Source organism: Rhinopithecus bieti, unplaced genomic scaffold (assembly GCF_001698545.2).
Source record: "Rhinopithecus bieti isolate Rb0 unplaced genomic scaffold, ASM169854v2 scaffold_43, whole genome shotgun sequence".
In the NCBI taxonomy this organism is placed as follows: domain Eukaryota; kingdom Metazoa; phylum Chordata; class Mammalia; order Primates; family Cercopithecidae; genus Rhinopithecus; species Rhinopithecus bieti.
The window spans coordinates 34,722-55,355 of NW_016803060.1; the positions used below are offsets into that span (position 1 = coordinate 34,722).

The 20,634-nt window shown below is 43.5% G+C and overlaps 2 protein-coding genes and 1 long non-coding RNA gene across 5 annotated transcripts in view; 1 reads left to right on the forward strand and 2 right to left on the reverse strand.

Moving 5' to 3' along the window:
• On the reverse strand, positions 1-3,983 carry IQCF3 (IQ motif containing F3). 2 transcript variants are annotated; one of them, XM_017888468.1, is made up of 7 exons: positions 3,551-3,983; positions 2,654-2,719; positions 2,069-2,230; positions 1,555-1,587; positions 1,368-1,438; positions 1,148-1,195; positions 1-454 (listed from the first exon to the last, which is right to left on the reverse strand). In XM_017888468.1, the coding sequence occupies exons 5-7, from the start codon at positions 1,383-1,385 to the stop codon at positions 56-58; spliced, it is 465 nt and encodes a 154-aa protein (XP_017743957.1). In that variant the 5' UTR covers positions 1,386-1,438; positions 1,555-1,587; positions 2,069-2,230; positions 2,654-2,719; positions 3,551-3,983; the 3' UTR covers positions 1-55. The 2 variants fall into 2 exon arrangements, with proteins under 2 accessions (XP_017743957.1, XP_017743885.1); XM_017888396.1 differs by having other exon boundaries at positions 3,518-3,983.
• On the forward strand, positions 3,540-11,145 carry LOC108539844 (uncharacterized). 2 transcript variants are annotated; one of them, XR_001888510.1, is made up of 4 exons: positions 3,540-3,609; positions 7,640-7,804; positions 10,862-10,911; positions 11,065-11,145. It is a non-coding gene; the product is annotated as an uncharacterized LOC108539844 (long non-coding RNA). The 2 variants fall into 2 exon arrangements; XR_001888520.1 differs by lacking the exon at positions 3,540-3,609 and adding an exon at positions 4,587-4,637.
• The window catches only part of LOC108539451 (IQ domain-containing protein F5-like), a 17,954-nt gene continuing 8,312 nt past the window's right edge, over positions 10,993-20,634 (reverse strand). The window contains exons 3-4 of the mRNA XM_017888179.1: positions 12,533-12,652; positions 10,993-11,439 (exon numbers count right to left, since the gene is read on the reverse strand). Of these exons, the coding sequence (XP_017743668.1) occupies positions 11,008-11,439; positions 12,533-12,652 (552 nt within the window). The 3' untranslated portion in view covers positions 10,993-11,007. The remainder of the gene's footprint in view (positions 11,440-12,532; positions 12,653-20,634) is intronic.

Here is a 20,634-nt window from a genome sequence, read left to right on the forward strand (position 1 = left end):
CAACCTGGTCAGATATTTATTTGGGGCAGTGGAGCCTGTTCATGCCCCAGTCCTTTCAGATTGATAGGATTTCAATGTGGAACTCTGGCTGCTTTGAAGGGATTGCATATTGGACCTGTAAAAAGCTATCAGTCTGGAAGGCAAGGCTGCTCTCTGGGACCTGGAACAAGCGGAGAGAATTGCACATTTGGCGGTAACATTGCCGGCACTGCCACATGCGGATGCAGGACTGGAGCTTGACCACTGCCTGCTCCTGGATGACATAGACCCTCAACAGGGCCTGCTGCCGTTGATGGATCCGTCTCTGCACCAGCGTCCTCCACCAGCACTGAATCATCCAGGCCCTGAGGGCAGCGACCAGCAGGGTCCTGCGCACCAGGACCCCACGCCACCAGGCCTGGATCTTCCCAGCCGCCTTCACCCTTTTTCTGTGATGCAGTTGTGCAAGAAGCAACTGGCCAAGCAAAGCAGAGGACTCCCAGTGAATTTATCACCATCAAGCACAGGTGGTTCTCTAAAGAATCAGCCCTCTCCCTGCCGGTTTTGAGGACCCAGGAGACCTGGGTGGGGTTTGTCCTCTACTTTTGTCCTGTCCATGGCTCTGGACACCCTCAGAGTCCCAGTGCCCTCATCTATGAAATTGGGATATGCTTGATCTGTGGACTTCTTGGGTTCATGGGACTAGGGGAGACACTTTCTGGTCCAGAAGACCTGACTGGAAGACCAGGGTGTGAGGAACTGAAGGATTCTTATAAGAATCCATGAACATCTGCATTTATGGCCTGTGTCTTGGTCCAAACCCCAGCTACGATGCTGCCTCCTAATGTCTTGCAGCCCTTCGGGATCTCCCCTCATCTCACTTTTGTGGACTTCCACTACCATGTCTCAGTCCCTCTTCATTCTCCTGGGCCTTTCCACTTCTTGTGCTGACCCCCATCTATCATGGCTGTGCACACGAAGCTTCCTCCCCTTTTACCGTCTATCTTCATACCTTACTCAGTTCACCCAGGAGAGGGAGGGCTTGAGGGGATAAGAGGGCAATGCTGAGCCAAACCCTGTGGGACCAGAGATGGAGCTCCATTCTAAGAACTCTGGGGTCAAAGAGTCAATGATCTGCAATTCTCTCACCCTCCTGGGCCCCACCTACCTTCCGCTGCCTCTGTCTTTCTACTGCATCTTCATCTGGACCACCTTTCTGCAATCAGAATGTAGGTGTGGGGGAGCATGGGTGAGGACCAGCCTGACTGCAAAGTCCCCACAGGTCCAGTTCCCCATTCTTTGCCTGGGTCCTAAGAAGTGGCCTGGTGCTTTCCTGGGCCATGGGACAACTCCCCACCTGTGGGGGAGTGTGTGTGCCTGAGTCTTACACAGCATTTACTGCCCATGGTTTGGAGCAGTGGTTCAGGTGATCATCTCCCTCTGGTTGTTGTTCCCTGACCTTGGCAGGGGCAGGATAGGTGGAGAAAGAGATGGCCATGATGTCACAAAGGCAACTATGACCAGGGGCCAGGGTGCCTTTTCCAGGCTCAAAATTGACGGATAAAGAGCAAATACCTGGCTCTCCTGTTGACTTCCTTGGGCAACTCTCTGTTGAGGAAAAATTGTGGAAGTATCATTTCTCAGATTGTCATCTGCCTGTTAACTTTTTTCATGGTTGCCTTTCCTTCCACAGTTATCTTTAATTTTTGGTATGCTTGAATCCATTGCCCCTTTACAATTCTGCTTTTGTAGTTTTCTAATAAAGCGCTTTTCTATCCAGCATCATAGATTTTTCTATTAGACTCTGGTCTACCTTTTACATTAAAGTGTTTTAACATTTAATGTAGATTTTTTATAAGAAATTTACAATTAGAAATGACAAAGGGGATGTTATGTACCGCTGACCCCAAAGAAATAAAAATAACCATCAGAGACTATGAACATCTCTATGCACATAAGCTAGAAAACCTAGAAGAGATGAATAAATTCCTGGACACATACACCCTCCCAAGACTGAAGCAGGAAGAAATTGATTCCCTGAACAAACTAATAATGAGCTCTGAAATTGAATTAGTAGTAAATAGCTTACCAACCAAATAAAGCACAGGACAAGAAGGATCTACAGCTGAATTCTATCAGATGAACAAAGAAGAGCTGGTGCCATTCCTACTGAAACTATTGCAAAAAATGGAGGAGGAAAGACCCCTTCCCAGCTCATTCTATGAGGCCAGCATCATCCTGATACCAAAACCTGGCAACACCAAAACTTTAGGTCAATATCCTTGACAAACAGTGATGCAAAAATCCTCAACAAAGTACTTGAAAACCAAATCCAGCAGTCCATCAAAAAGCTAATCCACCACGATCAAGTAGGCTTCATCCCTGGAATGCAAGGTTGGTTCAACATATGCAAATCAATAAAATGTAATTATTCACATAAACAGAATTACAGATGAAAACCACATGATTATCTTAATAGATGCAGGAAAAGCTTTTGATGAAATTCAACATCTCTTCATGTTACAAACTCTCAATAAACTAGGTACTAAAGGGACATACCTCAAAATAATAAGAGCCATGTATGACAAACCCACAGCCAACATCATACTGAACAGACAAAAGCTGAAACCATTTCCCTTAAAAACCAGCACAAGACAAGGATGGCCTCTCTCACCACTCCTATTCAACATGGTATTGGAAGTCATCTTGTAGCTTTAGAACATCAGGGAAAAAGAACATCCTAAAAGTTTCCAGAAAAAAAAAAAAAGAGTAGGTCACATCCCACAAACAAAGGAATCAGAGTGATAGAAGACATTGTATTGGTCAGTTCTTGCACTGCTATAAAGAAATACCTTTAAAAAAAAAAAAAAGAAAAAAATACCCGAGATTGGGTAATTTATAAAGAAAAGAGGTTTAGTTGTCTCACGGTTCTGCAGGCTGTCCAGAACGCATAGTGGCTTAATAAACCAATGCAGGAACAGAAAACCAAGTACCACATATTCTCACTTAGAAGTGGGAGCTAAATAATGAGAACTCATGGACACAAAGGGAAACAACAGACACTGGGGACCACTTGAGGGTGGAGGGTGGGAGGAGGGAGAGGAGCAGAAAAGAAACTATTGAGTACTAGGTTTAGTACCTGGTGATGAAATAATCTGTACAACAAACCCCTGTGACACAAGTTTATCTATATAACAAACCTGCACATGTACCCCTGACCCTAAAATAAAAGTTAAAAACCAAAACAAAAACAACAAAAAAGAACTTCATGTACCTTGTTTAAAAAAATGTACAATTATAAATTAATTATAAAATTATGAATAATTATAATCTAGCATTTATAAAATTATAAACAATTATAAATTAATTATAAAAAATATAATTAATAAAAAAGGACAGTATGCATTTCCTGCCTTATTCTCTCCCAAAAGAATCTCCCATTGCTGAGACAACTATTTTTAACTCTTCTGTATATTTCTCCTATGATTTACCTCAATAACATGCTATATTGAAAATTATTTTCTCTTGTAGATATTACCTCTTGACTACTTTTCATGAAGCGAAGATTTACCTGTTCCCATCCTTCTTCTCTCCTCTCATTATGATTATAGCATCACAGTTTTTTGTTCAGTAAGTATTCAGTACTTCCATCATTGTGATTATGTATCCTGTCCATGACTTAGCAACATGGCATATTGCTATGACATAGCCTTTCATGCATTTCCTATCTGTTTTTCCTGGAGCTCTTGATTGCCATGGTTTGTACTAATTTATCCCCAACTTTTCATCAAAACTCAGATAATCCGTCAACTCTGCTTTTTTCATGGACCCCTGCACCACTCTGTAATCTGGGTAGCTGCTCTTCAAGCCTGCTGCCTGGTCATTCTTCTGGGGTACCCTCTCCCCAGAATCCTAGGAATTTCTTTCCCCTCTTCCCTGTGAGGACTCTCCCACTTACGGATCCCACATGTTGCAGGCACAGTTTTACTGGGGATGCAGAACCACTCTGGATGCTATGGGATAAGGAATTCATAATAGGAATTAGAACATATGCAATTGTGCAAGCATCTAGGGAAAAGAGGGTATGACATTTTAGACAGAAAATTATTTTTTGTTCCTTTTTTTTTTCTTCTTTTCTTTAGCTTTTCTGAGGGAGGATCTCTCTCTGCTACCCAGGCTGGAGTGTAGGTGCACAATCACAGCTCACTGGTTGTGACCTCCCAGGCTCAGTGAACTCAGCCAATTTTCCCACCTTGGCCTCCGGAGTAGCTGGGACTACAGGCACGTGCCACTGTGCCTGGCTAATTTTTTTGTAGAGATGGAGTTTCACCATGTTGCCAGGCTTGAAAATTATTTTTCTCTCAGGATATTGAGGAATTTGTTACACTTTCTGTTAGAGGTTTGGATCTGTGCCCTTGCCCAAATCTCGTGTTGAATTGTAATCCCCAGTGTTGGAGCGGGGGCCTGGTGGGAGGTAATTGGATCATGGGGGTGGTTTCTCAAGGTATAACACCCTCCCCTTTGGTGTTGTCATGGCAGTAGTGAGTGAGTGAGCTATTGTGAGATCTGGTTGTTTAAGTGTGGCACCTCTCCCTCTCTGTCTCTTCCTCCTGCTTATGTAAGATGTGCCCGCTTCCCCTTCACTGTCTGCAATGTTTGTAAGTTTCCCAGTGCCTCCTCAGAAGTCACTATGCTTCCTGGGCAGCCTGCAGAACTGTGAGACAATTAGATCTCTTTTCTTTATAAATTGCCCAGTCTCAGTTATTTCTTTATTTTTCCTTTTATTTTTAAAGGTGTTTCTTTATAGCAGTGCAAGAATTGACTAATACAATGTCTTTTATCACTCTGGAGTGTGACCTATTTTTTTTTTCTTTCTGGAAGCTTTTAGGATCTCCTTTTTCCCTGATGTTCTGAAACTACAAGATGATATACCTAGAGATGTGTTTTGGTTTTTCTAACCATTCATTGTGTTGAGCACTGGTTTAGCCTTGTAAATTAAAAATTCATGTCATTTACGGGGAAACTTTGTTGTATTTGCTTTTTTTTTTTTGATAATTTCTACCCCTCAATTTTTTTAGTTTTCTACGTTTAGAAATCCTATTAGTCAAATCATAGATTGATCCTCGAAGTTTCTAATATTTTCTACACTATATTCCATCTTTTTGTGTCAGTTTCTCCCTGTAAGGTGATGGAATACGTCTTCCTGGCTTTGAGTTTGACTATATGACCTGCTTTCGTCAATAGAAAATGTAGAATGACAGTATGCAAGTTCTGGACTGGGCTTTAAGAGGCTTGTCCATTTACGTTTGCCATCTTAAACTTTTTGGTCTACTTTCTGGTAGTTTTTGATATCTTTTAAAGAGTCATTCCCATCCTCTGAATATTCTTTTTTTATAGCACACTATGCTTGTTTTATTGATTTGTTGTTATCTCTTATGGGTCTAAGAATACCAATGATAGCTGTTAGTGGGGTGTGTGTGTGTGTGTGTGTGTGCGTGTGTTTGAGACAGAGTCTTGCTCTGTCACCCAGGCTGGAGTGCAGTGGTGTGATCTTGGCTCACTGCAACTTCCACCTCCTGAGCTCCAGTGATCCTCCTGCCTCAGCCTCCTGAGTAGCTGGGATTACAGGCACCCGCCACCACACCCAGCTAGTTTGTTGTATTTTTAGTTGAGATGGATTTTCGCCATGTTGGTCAGGCTGGTGGTCTCAAACTCCTGACCTCTAGTGATTCGCCGACCTTGGCTTCCCAAAGTGCTGGGATTACAGGCATCAGTCACTGTGCCTGGCTTGTGTGTGTGTGTGTTTTTTTTTTTTTTTTTTGAGACAGAGTCTCGCTCTGTCACCCGGGCTGGAGTGCAATGGCCGGATCTCAGCAGCTCACTGCAAGCTCCGCCTCCTGGGTTCCTGCCATTCTCTTGCCTCAGCCTCCCGAGTAGCTGGGACTACAGGTGCCGCCACCTCGCCCGGCTAGTTTTTTGTGTTTTTTAGTAGAGACGAGGTTTCACTGTGTTAGCCAGGATGGTCTCGATCTCCTGACCTCGTGATCCACCCGTCTTGGCCTCCCAAAGTGGTAAACACTTTTTTATTCTGTTTTCAAAATTGATTTAATGAACTGTGGAAATTAATTCTGCAATACTTTTTTTTTTTTTGCATTAGTTTGTCAAGTTCCTGTAAGTCATGATGAGATTTTGATTAGAATTGACCTTAATTTTATTGTATTGGAATGTGAGTTTCATAGATTACCGTGGAGACAAGTGACAATATTACAATGTTAAGAAATTCTATCAATAAATATACTATGTCTCTCCTTTGTTCAGATCTTTTTTTATGTTCTTCTGAGCTGTGGGCAAAGTGGCACGTGCAATGTCAGGGATAAGGAGTGCACTTTGCTTTTACTCTTCCTTCCTTGTTGCTGGCTGGATTGTGAATGTAATTATTGAGTTTGAAACAATCATTTTTGAATCAATAATGACCTCGGAAATGGAGGCAAAACATAGCAGAGTAACACATTAGAGGGTCCAGGATTCCTCACCCTGTGGAGTGCCATATCAGGTCTGGATCATCTATACTGGACTTACATGGGAAAGAGAAAAAAATCTCATTTATTGAAACCACTGTTTCTTTGATTGTGCTGTCACTCACAGCCACCTTCATCCTGATATATCTAGGCTCCGCCCCAGTGGTTCTTAGGGTGGGAGGCCCCAGAGCAGCAGCCACAGCATCGCCAGGAGTCTTGTTAGAAACACACATCCTGGGATCCTGATTCACTGAATCAGAAGTGCTAGGTAGGGCCCAGTAATCTGGGCTGTGACCTATAGGTCAAAGCTGTGACCAATCCACCTTTGATTTACCCTCTGGCCATTCTGATTCTAGGTATGAGCTGATTTATCCACAGAAGATTCCCTTTCATTGTAGTTTTCTGCATTACAGGAATGTTCTGGTCTTCTGTGTGTATTAATTGAGAGGCAATTCCACGTTTACTGTCAAGAACTCCCTAGGCACACCTTCTGTCAAGTTTCTGATTGAAAAACCAGTGTTTGAAAACCACTTCCTGAAGTGTTGCTCATATAATATTAAGCCCTCTTTGTTTATTAATCCAATGAAATGTCTTACTCTTTAGATATCTGACCTGGCAAACTGACCTGAGTGAAAATGGGGGTGTCTTGACTCACAAAATTAAAATTTCCAGTAGGACAGCTAGGCAAGCTTCAGGCATGGCTAGGCTTAGTCCCTCCCTTTCCATCCCTTGACTGTACTTTCCTCGGTTGGCTTCATTCTCAGCAAGCTTTTTCTGTGTGGTGCCCCCAGCAGCTCTGCTTACATAATCCCTATAGTTAGCAAACCCAGTGGTTCCAAGACAGCACAAAAGCTGAGGCTTATTGGCCTGGTTTGGGTCTCGTGCTCAGCCCTGAACCAATCATATGCATTAAGTGACCATATGCATCAAGTGTTCTGATATTCCTCTAAGCACTTGCACATCCTGGGTTGATGAGCCTGAGTGAGTCATGCCTCCATCATGCAGGAGTAACCACGTTGGTACCTTCTCTAAGGCTTCTCCATCCCATGGTTGTGGGGCTATTGGAGACAAAGGGTCATCATGATTTAGAAAAGCAAATTGATTGTCTGAGGACTGGCTGGTGAAATAATCATCTTTACCAGTCATTTACAGATCTAGAAAATCCAGTGAGTCCAAGAGATGGAAGGAGACATGACATCAGCAGAGAGTAGACAGAGGGAAGCAGAAGCCAACAGGGAAAGATACTGAGGAGTGGAAGAGACGGAGTGAAAGACAACATTACGAGAGGTGGACAGAGACAGAGACAGGTAAAACCCTACAGAGAAAGAGAGCAGCATGCACCCATGAAGTGGAGGGGTAACAATAGACCCTGCCCCACCATGCTGTGCACACAGACACACTCACACACGGGAACACTGCCAGAGAGAAACGATAACACAGAGAGACTGAGGCTGAGAACAACATGCCTACTGGGTATGAGGGATCTAGGGTGGCTGGCTGAGAGAATCATTCAGGGATGGTGGGATAGTTGTTTCTAGGCAGTAGGATTTCAACTGTGCTTAAGTCACAGATCTAAGATCTGGATGGACTTGTGAATCGTGTATTCATTCATCAGATAAATATTTATTAAAACAACAAAAAGACAACAACCACCCAATTAAAATTATTGCAAGGGACTTGAATATACATTTGTCCAAAGACGGTATTCAAATGGAGACCATGCACCTAAGTCAGCAAAATTAGTTATTAGGGAAATGCAAAATCAAGCCCACAATTAAACATCACATCACACCAACTAGAATGGTTATAATTTTTTTAAAAAGAGAAAATGGTGAATGTTGGCAAGGAGGTACAAAAATCAGAACCCTTGTACATTGCTGGAGGGAATGTAAAATGATGTAGCTGCTAGATATTCACAACAGGTTTATTCATGAGAGCCAAAGGTGCAAACATCCAAATGTCCATCAGCGATGAATGGATAAGCAAAGTGTGGCATATCCATACAATGGAATATTACTCAGGATAAAAAGTAATAATATATGCTACAACATAGATGAACCTTGGAAACATTATGTTCAGTGAAAGAAGCCAGACACAAAATATTGTATAATTCCATTTATGTGGAAAATCTAGAATAGGTAAATTCATGGAGACAGATGCAGATTGGGGATGGCCAGGGGCTGGAGATAATGGAAAATGGTAGTTTAATGAATATGGGTGTATTAGTCCATTTTCACCCTGCTGATAAACACATACCTGAGACTGGGCAATTTATACAAGAAAGAGGTTTGTTGGACTTACTGGGGAGGCCTCACAATCATAGCAGAAGGTAAAGAGGAGCAAGTCACATCTTACATGGATGGCAGCAGGCAAAGAGAGAGCTTGTGCAGAAAAACTCCCATTTTAAAAACCATCTGATCTCGTGAGACCCATTTACTGTCAAGAGAACAGCATGGAAAAGACCCATCCCTATGATTCAATCACCTCCCACCAGGTTCCTCCCACAACACGTGGGAATTATGGGAGCTCCAAGATGAGATTTGGGTGGGGACGCAGAGTCAAACCATATCAATGGGATTTTCTTTTATTGTGATAAAAATGTCTGAGAACTTTATAGAGATGGTGATTGCTTAACACTGTGATTCTGCTAAATACCACTGAATTGTTAATTTTAGTTCAGTGGTTAATCTTACGTGATTAATCTAAAAATGGTTAGTCTCATTCATTGCATGAAGATCACTTCAAACTTACAGACCACACACACACACACCCTTCTTCTTTTTCTTTTTATTTTTTTTTTGAGACAGAGTCTCACTTTGTCCCCCAGGCTGGAGTGCAGTGGTGTGATCTTGGGTCGCTGCAGTCTCTGCCTCCCAGGTTCAAGTGATTCTCCTGCCTCAGGCTCCTAAGTAGCTGGCATTATAGGCACGTGCCACCACACCTGGCTAATTTTTGTATTTTTGGTAGAGACGGGATTTCACCATGTTGGTCAGGCTGGTCTTGAACTCCTGACCTTGTTCATCTTGGCCTGCCAAAGTGCTGGGATTACAGGTGTGAGCTGCCGTGCCCGGCCCTGCTTCCTGTTTTTTTTTTTAATGAGTCAGGTGTGGCCACAAGCAGAGACAAAAAGAAACTCAAGAAAACTAAGTTTATTACACTCACAGGACCTGGTTCTTACAGTGGGCGGCATGCCATGCAGGGTGACAAGGGAAGCTCCAGGCTTTGGTCAGGTGGCAGAGGAAGAAGCAAGGGGAGATCTGAGGTTGTGGTCTTAATTGAGTTTCTGAGGGAAAGGCAAGGATAAAGCGTTAGGATTGGCTGGTTGGCATACTGTGGTGAGTTCTAAGCTGTAGAGGTGGTCCCTAGTGTTCTGGTACCTGCCCAGGAATAACTAAGGGAGAGGAATGTTGCCTCCTGTGGTGTAAGAGCCAGATGCAGGAGGTCAGCTCTGGATTGGGTAGTTTGGATATCTAAATATATACAGATTGAGTACCCCGATCTAAAAATTCAAAATCCAAAATGCTCCTAAATCAGAAGTTTTTTGTGTGCTGAAATGAAGCTCAAAGACAATGCTGTTGGAGAATTTTGGATTTTGATTTTCAGATGAGGGATGCTGAATATGTAAGTAAAAAGTAAATATTCCAACATCCCCCAGAATCTGAACTCTGAAGCTATTCTGCTCCTAAGCATTTCAGATAAGGCTACTGAACCTGTACATATGTGTAGATACATAGAGAGGGAACCACAATGTTCCAAGTCCCATTCTAGGTCCTGGGAACACAGCACTGACCCCAGAATCCCACTCTCCTGGTGGCAACCCTCTAGAAAGAAAAAGAAAATAGACAATAGGGTAAGACAAGCTCAAGTAGTGATGAGGGCTTTGAAAACAGGAAGGCAGACTGAGGAGCTGGAGAGGGCGCCTTTGCACGGAGACAAACCTGCATGGAGTGGGAGCTCCAACCAGATGCCGATGACCCTAGGAGAGCAGGCAGCAGGGCAAAGTTCTCAGATGGGAACATGCTTGGGATAGTTGCTAAATAGCAGAGCAGCCAGGGAGGACATAAAGAGGATGAAATGGCCAGGTCCAGACTATGCAGGGTTATGTAGACCCAGGGAGGGCTTTTGAACTTGCTCTAAGTGGTAAGGGAAGAGGCTGGAGGATTAAGAGCCAAGAATGGCACAGGCCTCCATATTGCATGGCCACAGGGGGCGCCATTACACACACCACAGCAGGAACCAGTCTCCCTGGAGCCGACCTTCTTGGTGGCTCTGTAACCCCAACCCCCTCACCTATGGCCGACATTGCCAATCTATCACAAGCCCTGCTCCTCCAGCATGGGGCTGTCACATCCTTCTCCCCACAGGGCCCCAGACAAGCCGGCTGACTCCTCAGAGCTGACCTGTGAGATGCCAGGTACCTGTCCTCATTTCCCTGACCCTTTGCTGAGACAAAGATCTCTCAGAGATTGTTTAATAGAGAACTAGGGACACATAGTTGGAGCAGACCTGGTCAGTTCTTTATTGGGAAGGGGATGCAGTCTGTAATTCGGCAAATCTGTGATCCCAGGAAGATGTCAAGCTCAAGGCTCAGCTGGCTTGTTGTGAGCTCATAGCTGCCATGGAAAAAGCCACGGGTATGGCAACTTCTCCAGCGCCAGTAGACCTGGATGATGCGGACAGCATTGAGCAAACGACAGTAACGACGGCGGACACGCCACATGCGGACCCAGGACTGCAGCCTGACTGCTGCCCATAGCTGCCGTGCGCAGAGCTCCAGCGCTGCCCGCCGCCTCTTCCCCTGCAGGCTTGCCAGCACCTGCCTCCACCAGCACTGAATGATCAGAGCTCTGAGGGCCGCGTGCAGTAGTGTGCGTCGCACCAGCGTGCCCCGCCACCAGGCCTGGATTTTCGTGGAGGCCAGTTCAATGTCGCCAGGTGGGTTCTTTAGTGGGGAGGGGTGCAAGGAAAAGGAAGGACACTCAGGAAATATTATCACACATCAGTCAGTCCCAGGGTGTGAGAGGAAGGGGCCTTGATCCTCTATGAGGAAAGGCCCCTTCCTCTAAAGTTCATGAATGGGACAAGAGCTGGACCTATGAGACCTGATAGGTGTCCACCCTCTGCCACCCACAGGTTAATGGACATGGTCACCTCACCTTGACCTCTGAGTCTCAATGTCCCCAACTGCAAAATGGAGGTAGACTGCCCTGGCTACCTCACTTGAATTTCCATTGACCTTGTCAGCCAGTCTAGAGCAAGGACACTGTGTTCAAGAGGTTAAAGTGTTACCATGATCCACCTGGGCTGGACCACCCCTGACATCCATGACGCTTCCCTTCAGATCCTCCTACCAGCTGGTGTCCTTTGCTGGCCCTGCTCTCTCCTCCCCAACTCCAGCTCAAATCCACAACCTGCTCTCTCCTTCTGTCATGTCATAGTATTAAAACTTTCCCCATTCCACACAGTTTGGGATCTTTCTCATTTATTTCTCACTTCGACCTCTTTTGACTTTCATACCTTAAACTTCAGTTACCCTACACACACATACACACATGTGCACACAGACATGCACACACACACAAATTTTAGACTTAGATTGATTTCCCTTTATTTGGCCAAGCATTATCCAAACAGTGCTCATCACTCTACTCTTGAACTTTGCATGATCTTGTCCCCACATTTCAGGGTTTATCTGCCCTGCAACCAAGTCTCCATGTCTCAGTCACCCACCTTTTTCAGGCTGACAAGGAAATGGGAGAAGAAGATATCTCAGGATGAATCACTTGCTGATCATCCCTGCTCTGTGTATAGCAATTATTTGTCCTGGTTGCTTGGGATATTTTTAGTTTATGATGCTTATTCCTAAGAAATAATAGCACCACCTTCCACAAATGTATCCTGGTTTGGGCTGTAAATTCCATGGTCATCCCAAGCTATGAGCCATAGAGAAGATAACCATCACTACTGGGCGACGAGGGTCAGAGAAGTTGCCTGTCAGGGGTCTGTCCCAAGATTAAGGGTCTGCTGTGACCTACCTTTGTTTGGGGTGGAAGAAGAGGTTCTCGTATCTTACTCCTTTCCTCCTTCAGTTTCTGTTTCATCAATATGTTTTTTTCATCATCATTCATTGCGTTGTTTTTAAACTGTCCAGGCTTCTGCAAGCAAGTAAAGAGGAGAGGTGTGGGTAGGTCGTTCTTTGTGGAACTCAGTGCCAAGTCCACCAAATCTTGAATCTCCTAGCTTACCCAGAGACCCTAGACACAGGGCTTGCATCTTGATTAACTGTGGGAATTCACCTTCCCCTGCCTGCAACTTTGGGTGAACTGGTGGTCTCTCACACCACAGTGAATGCCCATGATTTGGAGGTAGTTGGTTCAACCTTTTCAGGTCCGCAATCCCCTAAATTGCCCATAGTTAGGGTTTAGATGACTCCATCAGGCTTGTGTGTACTCCTCTAGCCATATATGTGACAGGAAGAGTGGAGGAGGGGAGAGTGATAATGATATAAGGGCACCTATGACTCTGGTTATAAGTCTGGTTGATAAAAACATAAAATTGAGGCAATTTTAAATCTCCATTAATAGAAAAGTCAATCACATGGATTTCAAATCAGTCAAACAATAGAGCCAAAGAAGGATGACAAAGAATAAGTTTGCAGCAAAATTCTTAATCAGGTGCTTCAGAAAACAAAGTTTATGTATGGCTAAGAAGCACACAGAAAGATGCTCAACATCATTAGTCATGGGGAAAATAAAAATGGGAACCCAAATGAGATACCCTTAGGCATCCTAGAGAATGGCTGAAAAATAAGGACAGCACTAAATATTGGCACGGACACAGAATGGCTGGATCTCTTATAGACTGCTGCTGGAAAGGTGTAAAACAGTAGAACCACTTTTGAAAATGGTTTGGCACTTCCTAATGAAGTTCAACATGCATCTGCCTTATAGCTCAGCAGTTCACTCCTAAAAGTTTGCAGATAAAAAATGAAAACACGGCCGGGCGCGGTGGCTCAAGCCTGTAATCCCAGCACTTTGGGAGGCCGAGACGGGCGGATCATGAGGTCAGGAGATCAAGACCATCCTGGCGAACACGGTGAAACCCCGTCTCTACTAAAAAATACAAAAAACTAGCCGGGCGAGGTGGCGCGCGCCTATAGTCCCAGCCACTTGGGAGGCTGAGGCAGGAGAATGGCGTGAACCCAGGAGGCGGAGCTTGCAGTGAGCTGAGATCCGGCCACTGCACTCCAGCCTGGGCGACAGAGTGAGGCTCCGTCTCAAAAAAAAAAAAAAAAAAAAAAAAAAAAAAACATGTATCTACAAAATATATGTACACAAATGTTCATAGCAACTTTATTGAAATAAGTCAGAACTGGAAACAGCCTGAATGTCCACTGACAGGAGACTAGACAAAAAATTAGTGACATATTCATGTAATATAATAATACACAGTAATAAAAATAATTACATCCATAAGGAGTATACTATGTGTGCATCTCAGAAACATTAAGCTAAATGAAAGAAGCCAGATGTCTGGGCGCAGTGGCCCACGCCTGTAATCCCAGCACTTTGGGAGGCCGAGGCAGGTGGATCACCTGAGGTCAGGAGTTCAAGACCAGCCTGACCAACATGGTGAAACCCCGTCTCTACTAAAAATACAAAAAATTAGCCGGGCGTGGTGGCAGGTGCCTGTGATCCCAGCTACTCAGGAGGCTGAGGCAGGAGAATCTCTTGAACCCAGGAGGCAGAGGTTGCAGTGAGCCGAGATTGTGCCATTGCACTCCAGCCTGGGCAACAGAGCAGAACTCCATCTCAAAAAGAAAGAAAGAAACTAGACATAAAGGAGAACCTACAAGGTGATTCCATTTATATAGAATTATAAAACAGGCAAAGTTAAGATAAATAAGAATGGAGTTTACATTTAGTGTAGGGACAGAAGGCATGTTGCTTGCAAACAGTACAAAGGAGGAGGAATGTGCTATCTCTTGTTTGGGTGGTGGTTTCTGGGGAATATAGGATTGCAAAAACTCATTAAGCTGACCACTTAATGAAACCACAAAGAATAACTTTGTTCTGTCTGTACTGTAATGGAAGAGTATAAGGGAAACAAATGGAACTGAAGGATAATATGTTCCCTGTCATTTATAACACATGCATATAAATATACAAGATTTGGAGGTAGTGCACGTGTTATAAATGTTTCCTTGCAGTAGTTTCATAGTTTGAGGTCTTAGATTTAAGTTTTTAATCCATTTTGTTCTGAAATTAAAAGATGATATACCTAGAGATGGGTTTTGGTTTTTCTAACCATTGAATGTTATGTCTAACCATTCAGTGTATTGGGCACTGGCTTAGTCTTTTAGTCTAAAATTTCACACCATTTACCTCTGGGAAACTTTTTTGCATTAGTTTTTTGATAATTTAAATCCCTTAATTTTCTTAGTTTTCTACTTTTAGAAATCCTATTAGTTAGATCACAGCATGATTTTCTAATTTCCTAATAGTTTCTATTCTATCTTCCCTCTCTTTGTCTTTTTGTTCTACTTTCTGGAAGATTTTCTGTTTCTGAAATGGTCTTTACCACCCTCTGAATAGTGTTTTCCTTTAGAGCACACTGCTCTTCCATCACTGATTTGTTATCATCTCTATGGGACTAACAATATTAGTTATAATCATTAGGGGTTTAAAACATTTTCCCTTCTCTCCCCAATAACATTTATTTTAAGCACCTTTCTTCTGTTTTAGATTTGGTTTCAATCTTTCATTTGAGAAACCTTTTACCAATGTTAGTGATCCTTGGTTGGCTCTCCATGTATCAGATTGGGACACTAATAATTCAGTGGGAAGCTCAGTGTCCACCGGTGGGACTTCTTATCTGGTGCTATTCAGTATACGTTGCTAAGGCAGAGTGTTGGGTTTGGTGTCGGTGAGGGGCCCCAAACATCTGTATTCATTAGTTTATTTCTTTGCAGCTTGTGGTAGGTTGCGCTGGTGGCCCTATATTTCTCTCTTTTGCTACAGAATTTTGTGATTTATCCCTGTAAGGGGATGGGATATACCTTCCTGTGCCTTGGGTTTGGCTATATGACTTGATCTAGCCAGTAGAATACTGTGGGAGGACGATATGCAAGTTCTGGGCTTGGCTTTCAGAGGTTTGCTCGTTTACATTTGCCTCTTGCAGTCTGCTATTACCAAGAGTAGAACATACCCAGGGAGCCTCCTGGTAGGTGCAGGGTGGGAAACATGGAGCTGAGCTTCCCCAGCCAAGCAACCCTGGCTGCTTGCTTACTGTTGCTTGACGCTGAGTCTTACAGTTGGTTAGGCTGCATTAGTGCAGTAATCATTGACTGAATCCCCAGAGCCAGATTCCCAGAGAAGAATCCCAGAACCTCAGGTCAGAGAATAGGAGAACAAACCTCCCTGCAGGAAGCTGAGTTGGTGCAGAGGGCTGGAGGCCTTTCTATGCAGCCTGCACACTCTCCCATGCTCCCTCTATTTTTAGTATGGTGCTTCACCCCTGCCATTAGCCATGGCATGCCTGAATTCTGCTGACTCCAGATGCTCTCTGGTTCAACTGGTCCAGGAAGTAAACTTGTGTTCTGCCACAATGGGGAAGAAGCTGTTGCTTGGCTGTGTGCATGAAGAGGAGAATGAGGCAAAGCCAAGAAATTCTTTCTTTCTTTTTTTTTTTTTTTTTGAGATGGAGTGTCACTCTTGTTGCCCAGGCTGGAGTGCAATGGTGTGATCTCGGTTCACTGCAACCTCTGCCTCCTGGATTTAAGCAATTCTCCTGCCTCAGCCTCCTGAGTAGCTGGGATTACTGTCATGTGCCACCAGGCCCAGCTAATTTTGTATTTTTATTAGAGACGGGGTTTCTCCACGTTGGTCAGGCTGGTCTCAAACTCCCGGCCTTAGGTGATCTGCCTGCCTCAGCCTCCCAAAGTGCTGGGATTACAGGCATAAGCCACCACGCCCGTCCACCCAACAAATTCTTAATCACATTTTCTTTTCTTTCTTTTTTTTTTTTTTGAGATGGGGTCTCACTCTGTCACCCAGACTGGAGTGTGGTAGTGAGATCTCGGCTCACTGCAACCTCCTCCTACCAGGCTCAATCGAGTCTCCTGCCTCAGCCTTCCAAGTAGCTGGGATTATAGGCATGCACCTCTACTGCTGGCTTTTCTTTTTTTTTTTTTTTAATATTTAGTAGAGATGGGGTTTCATTGTGTTGGCCAGGCTGGTCTTGAACTCCTGACCTCAAATGATCCATCCACCTTGACAAAGTGCTGGGAATACAGGCATGAGCCACGGCACCCAGACTTAAGCAATTGTTTATATACCACCTTAGCTCTTACTACCTAATGCCTCAATTTCAGACTAATTGCTTTGTAACACATTTTAATGTCGGTAAGCATGTTTCAACTCCTTTTCTCTTTTTTCCCAGATTGACTTAACTAATTGTGGACATTTGCTCTATGGTATTATTTTTTGCACTAATGTGTCAAGTTCCCATAAATCACAAGAAGATTTCAATTAGAATCAGCTTTAATTTTGTTAGTGGAATATGATTTTAATAGATTACTTTGGAGATAATTGACAGCCTTACACTATTAACACATTTTTTGAAAGAATATAGCATATCTCTCCATTTGTTCAGGTCTCCTTTTATGTTCTTCTAAGCTGTGGGCAAACTGGAACCAGAAATGTCAAGAATACACCCTTAAAGAGAAGGAGTATGCATTTCCCCTCCTTTTTTTCCTGCTGCTACATTGTCAATGTAATTATTGGATTTGTAGCACTCATTTTTGGATTATTGATGACCTTGGGAATGGAGGCAATACATAGCAGAGTAATACGTTAGAAGGGGCCAAGACTTCTCACTCTGTGGAGTGCCATACCAAGCCTGGACCACCTCTGCCAGACATACATGGGAAGGAGACACAATCTTCTCATTTATTGAAACCACTGTTTTTTTGATTATGCTAACATTCACAGTCACCTTCATCCAGATATAGCTATGCTTTACCCCAATGGTTCTCAAAGGACGGGGCCCCAGAACAGCAGCCATAGCATCACCTGGAAAATTGTTAGAAACATACATTCTGGGACCTCGATAACACTGAATGAGAAGTGCTAGGTAGGGCCCAGTAATCTGCTTTACCAAGCCTTCCACAGGACAGTGGTGTGTGCTGAAAGTTGGGACGTACTGCTCTTACTGTTTCTCTCTTAGTTCCCATACCCACAATAGGCTCTCTCCATGGGGAGATTGTCCACTTTCTTTAGGAGACAGAGATGAGAGGTTATCCTGGAAGCAAAGGCACTTGCTTTGTATAAGCAGAATACAGGGCAAGAGAAGGGAAAGCCTTGACCAGCTCATCTATTCCTAATGGAGTTGTTTCATGAGTGGCAGATGAGTGCGCCTGGCTCCCTGCTGCTGACTTGTTGAATTAGGCAAAGTGTAAAATCCCAAATAAGGCTCGTGGGTGACTAACTCATGTTCCATTCACCCTCTAGCCATTCTGATTCTAGGTGTGAGCTGATTTATCCATTAAACCACAGCAGCTTCCCTTTCACTACTCTCCTCAGTATCAGAGGCATGTTATGGTCTTCTGTTTGTATTAGTTGAGAGATAATTCCATGTTTACTGTCAAGAACTCCCTAGGTACACTCTCTGTCGAGATTCTGATTCAAAAACCAGCGTTTGAAAACCACTTCCTCAAAAGTTGCTCACATAAAATTAAACCCTCCTTTGTTTAATAATCTGTTGAGGTGCCCTACTCTTTTGCTATCTGTCTTGGCAAACTGAATTGAGTGAAAACGGGGGTTTCTTGACTCACTGACCAAAGATTTCCTATAGTAGAGCTAGTAATAGCTCAGGCATGGCTGTGTTAAAAGACAAATTTAGAACAAATTGTATTTAGAGTTCTAATTGGCTTTCTTTTGTGATTTCAGAATTGGGTACTACCTCATTCTATAAAATAGAAGAGTGTTAAGATGAGCTGAACAGAGGTGTTGGCTCTATAGGCAGAAAAGGGCTGAAAACAGCAGAAACGGGAAACAAAATGGAGATAGCTGTTTGAAAGTTACTTTCCTTATAGGGTTAAAACAGAGGGAACGTCTTTATCGTGCTCGTTCAGGTAAACTGGGTTCCTTCTGATTGATTGCTGTAAATCTGGGTTTTTTTGAAAACTGGCCCATTTCAGATTTCAGTCTGACTTCATAGCACCTAGTATGAGTGACTCCGTCCTGGTTTGGGCTAATGTGCTGGGACGTAGTGCAGGAGGCTAGTCCAAAGCAATAGCCTCCCATAAACGTTGTGTAGCAATTTCCCCTTTTGTTCAGACTCTCGTCTACCTGAGAGTCTGACTAAAACTTAGGGCATCAGTGCTACTCTCAGGAGTCATCACTTCAGGTTTTTGGTCTCAACATGTCATTCATAGGTTAGCGTGTCCTTGTTTTCATGGTTTCCTTGAGCTTTCATCATTCCACGTAGAGAGAGACCATTTAGCATTTGGCAGATGGCTGCCTGTGAACATTTAAGACCTTTTGAGAGAGTACAACACACCAGGGACAGTATTATTATGACTATCAGGAGGATAATACCAAGTGTTTGGAGTATGCTCCTCATCCAGGCTTCCCATGAGCCAAACCAACTAAAATTTACTAGATAAAGAACAAGCCAGACCAGAAACCTACTACTTTTAACAAACAAGCCTTCTCTTTAATGTTGTTTTGCAACTGAGTCTAACAGTTAATGTGCAACAAGAAGTGTTAGCAACTGCACAGTTACCTCCTTGATCAGCCAGTAGGTAGCCATTCCATAATCTAGAATCCCATGACTGTGCAAAATTAAAACAAGGAGTGAGAACAAGTGATTCTAGAAGTATGACTCTATAAAAAGGACCACCAGTACAGTCTGAACAGAGTTGTGGTAGGAATGCCTCTAGAGTTAGCCACTGTGTGGACTAAAGGATCTCTTATGTCATATAAAGATTTGGGTTTAGCATAACAGATCTAAACTCAGCCAAATTATCTGCAGAAGCTACTGATTGTGAAATTCTAATGACAGCAACATTCTGTCATGTGAAAGAGGTAAGCATAAGAAAGGAAAACATTAAAGGGATGAGTCTTGTGATGGGCAGTCTTGTTCTGACTTCTTGGGAAAAGCTGCCCACAGCGTGAAGTCATCAACTTCTCATTCTGTTTTGCAGTTTGAATGTCTCTGGGCATAACAATGGGTATTTCAATGACCTGTCTGAGGGGCCCACACATCAGGCATGAGGGTTGTCCAAGTTGTCCAGCTTCAGCTTACAGGTCTTCATGAGCAAAGCAGTTTCTGTCCTTAGTTGAAGAGTGTATTAGTGTATTCTCACACTGCTGTAGAGAACTACCTGTGACTGGGTAATTTATGAAGAAAAGAGGTTTAATTGACACACAGTTCCACAGGCTCTACAGAACGCATGGCTGGGGAGGCCTCAAGAAACTTACAATCATTGCGGAAGGGTGAAGTGTAAGCAAGCACCTCTTCACATGACAGCCAGACAGAGAGCAAAGGGGGAAACACGACACACTTTTAAACAACTAGATTGCATAATAACTCATTCACTCTCATGAGAACAGCATGGGGGAAGCCTGCCTCCATGATTCAATCACCTCCCACCAAGTCCCTCCACCAACACATGGGGATTACAATCCAACATGAGATTTAGGTGGGGGCATGGAGCCAAACCATATTATTCTTCCTCTAGGTCCTCCCAAATCTCAAGTCCTTCTCATATTTCAAAACATAATCATGGCTTCTCAACATTCCTTCAAAGTCTTAACTCATTCCAGCATTAACTCAATAATCCACAGTCCAAAGTTTCATCTGATACAAGGTAAGTCTGTTCTGCCCAAAAACCTATAAAATCAAAAACAAGTTTGTTACTTCCAAGATAATAATGAAGGCACAGGCATTGGGTAAATGCTCCTGTTCCAAATGGGAGAAATTGGCAAAAACAAAGGGGTTACAGGTCCTATAAAAGTCTGAAATCCAACAGGGCTGTCATTAAATCTTAAAGCTCCAAAATAATCGTTTTTGACTCTATGTCTCTATACAGGGCATGCTTATGCAAGGGGTGGACTCCCAAGGCTTTGGGCAG